The 2,622-nt window shown below is 37.6% G+C and overlaps 1 protein-coding gene across 1 annotated transcript; it reads left to right on the top strand.

Moving 5' to 3' along the window:
• Positions 1–1,628: 1,628 nt before the first annotated feature.
• LOC122068410 (transcription initiation factor IIB-like) lies at positions 1,629–2,356 on the top strand. The gene is made up of 3 exons (XM_042632267.1): positions 1,629–1,827; positions 1,919–2,049; positions 2,198–2,356. Exons 1-3 carry the CDS (start codon positions 1,644–1,646, stop codon positions 2,288–2,290), a joined length of 408 nt encoding a protein of 135 aa, XP_042488201.1. The 5' UTR covers positions 1,629–1,643; the 3' UTR covers positions 2,291–2,356.
• Positions 2,357–2,622: the final 266 nt, after the last annotated feature.

Below are 2,622 nucleotides of genomic sequence, written 5' to 3'. Positions count from 1 at the left end.
TGTTTTGGTTATTTTTGGTGGAGTAAAGTTGATCCCATACATCTCAATTGTTAACAAAACCATACACCTATCAATAAAAAATCTATATTTCAAATCTTCATCAAGTAATTTTAAAATATGTTAAAAAAAAAAAAAAAAAAAAAAAAAACCTATAATGCGCTACTTCACGTAAGGCGGAGCACTGCCTTACCATCTCTAGACCGCATCAACGCTGGTAAGACGACGCCTTAGCGACGCCTTAGCGACGCCTTAGCAGCGCCTTAAAAACTATGGTTGAATCTAAACCAATAACCCTAGAAACTAGTGATATTTGGGTTATAAATTTCTAAAACTGAACCTGGTGGTAGAATATAAGGTTTCTTCATTTCGACCTATTGGTTGCAGGTTCTCCATGAACTGGGGATAAGGCTGTGTATATTATGACCCTTCCCAGACCCCCAGTGGCAGAAGACTTGTGCACTGGGTTATACTTTTTTAACCTGGTGGTAGAATAGATCTCAGGTCTGTGAGTAGAGTCCAAAAACTAGGGTTCAGCCCCAGAGAACAAGCAAAGAGCAAGGAGGGGAAAGGAGGGTAGTGATTCTAGCCCCAGAGTGTCAGGATAAAAGAAGTACCGAGAGTTGATTAACCAAACATAACAACTACACAAGGTAACGTCATATTGTCAATGAGAATGGAAAGAAATGGAGAACAAGCAAGGAGCAAGGAGGGGAAAGGAGGAGAATATAGAACAGAAGAGGAGTAAATAGGGAGAAGCAAAAGACTAAACCTAAAGGGAGGAGTCTGAAGAGAGTCGATGATGAGGAAGGAGAGGGGAAACCACACGTCCAACCCTTGGCTTCACAAACTCACAGCACCAACTCAAAAATGTATTCATCCCTATCTGTAGTGGATATGAACATTAATTACACATTTATAGTTACTAACACTAACTCTAAGACAAAGATGTTGGTTCTGAGTTTGAATCTAACCCAAAGTCCATGCTCTGTGATAACTAAAGTAATATTAATATTATATGTAAATTGAAATTATAACCCCTGAAAGGTAAATTCCCTAGCTATCCCTTCTGTAGCAAAATCCAGATTTGGATCTGGTTTTTCTCGGCTTGGGTTTTCTAAACTGGTTCAAATCAGCCCAGCCATGATAATCCTGCTACAACAGGGTAGCCCTAGACTCCTAATCCTGCTACAACAAGGTAATCCTATCCAGGCTAGGGCTAAGAGATATAATTCATAATTCAAATACAATTAAGGTAACTGATACTCAAGTCAAGTGGCTATTAGTCCATTACACACAAATCGAAAGAAGTTGATAACCTACCTGATCGATTGACAGACCTGATCAGGAATTTTCTTCTGAGTATTGATTTGTAGGTGATGCAGGCGGGTTAAAGCACATAACTGAAGTTGTAGATTTGAATAAACAAAAGCAGAAATTAAAAGATTGCAGCTCTGTTCAAGATGAACATGTCTTGTTTGGCAAGAGATATGTTCTCTTGCCATTGATAATATTTGATTGAATTCTGTGTAGGTTTTGTATCTTTGCAGTGAAATGGAAACATTTCTGTCTAGTTAAAGCAAAAAATATTGAAATCTGAACACATGGTTTCTTTTAATAGCTTGATATATTTTTAAGTCTGTATAATGTGGAGTATTCTTCTATCCTCTGGTGATGGTTCTGTAATTGTTATTTTGAAGGACCGAGCCAATGAGATTTACAAGAAGGTGGAAGATCAAAAGTCTATTAGAGGAAGAAATCAGGATGCAATTTTGGCTGCTTGCCTGTATATTGCTTGTCGCCAAGAAGACAAGCCTCGCACTGTAAAGGGTACAGCTTAAGCTACCTTAACACCTGGATGCTTACTGAATTATCTTTCCCAATGTGTATGAGCTTCCCTGAACCTGTGGATTTCAACTAGAAATTTGCTCCGTTGCCAATGGTGCCACAAAGAAGGAAATTGGCCGGGCAAAAGAATACATTGTGAAACTACTGGAGGTAGAGATGGGTCAATCAATGGAGATGGGAACTATTCATGCGGGAGATTTTCTGGTGAGTTTGTTAGTTACTTATAGGACCTTAGTGTTCTCTCTTTTTCAGGTGCATTATATCCAGGCATGCATTGGTTTCTAGTTGTTGTGCTGTTGCATTTTTCATGATCCATCTACTACCATTGACATCACATTCAACCTACCTGCAGAGGCGTTTTTGTTCTCATCTGGGCATGGCTAATCAAGCAGTTAAAGCTGCCCAAGAAGCTGTTCAGAAGTCCGAAGAGCTGGACATCAGGTAATTCTAGTTTACCCTGGTTCAGGCAGTGAGTTTATTAATATGGTGGAGCATGTTCTTTTTTTCCTGATTTATAATCAGAACTATTTTCACTACTTTGACTTTTCTGTCATTATATTCTTGAAGCCTGGACAATTATGTGTTGGTTTTTTAATTTTTATATCTAAAACTTTATAAATAAATTTTTTGAACTGGTTTGGTGGAGATTAATCATCTTTATCACTTATCTTAAAATTATAGAGTTGGTTGATGATTAGAGCTATTTTCTGGGAAACAATGTCTCCATTATATTATAAGAAAAGAAAGGGTTCTTTTTCTTCTCTTTTTTTTTTTTTT

The sequence above is a fragment of the Macadamia integrifolia genome, unplaced genomic scaffold, assembly GCF_013358625.1.
Source record: "Macadamia integrifolia cultivar HAES 741 unplaced genomic scaffold, SCU_Mint_v3 scaffold3839, whole genome shotgun sequence".
Taxonomy (NCBI): Eukaryota; Viridiplantae; Streptophyta; class Magnoliopsida; order Proteales; family Proteaceae; genus Macadamia; species Macadamia integrifolia.
Note: the sequence above shows the minus strand (reverse complement) of the source record. Positions and strands in the feature narration are given on the sequence as shown.

Excerpts from the sequence above, each read along its gene's own strand:
- LOC122068410 (XM_042632267.1), top strand. The coding sequence starts at position 1,644 with ATGTGGAGTATTCTTCTATCCTCTGGTGATGGTTCTGTAATTGTTATT. Across the intron at positions 1,828-1,918 it reads CAAGCCTCGCACTGTAAAGG|AAATTTGCTCCGTTGCCAAT; the intron begins GTACAGCTTAAG and ends GATTTCAACTAG. Across the intron at positions 2,050-2,197 it reads TTCATGCGGGAGATTTTCTG|AGGCGTTTTTGTTCTCATCT; the intron begins GTGAGTTTGTTA and ends ACCTACCTGCAG.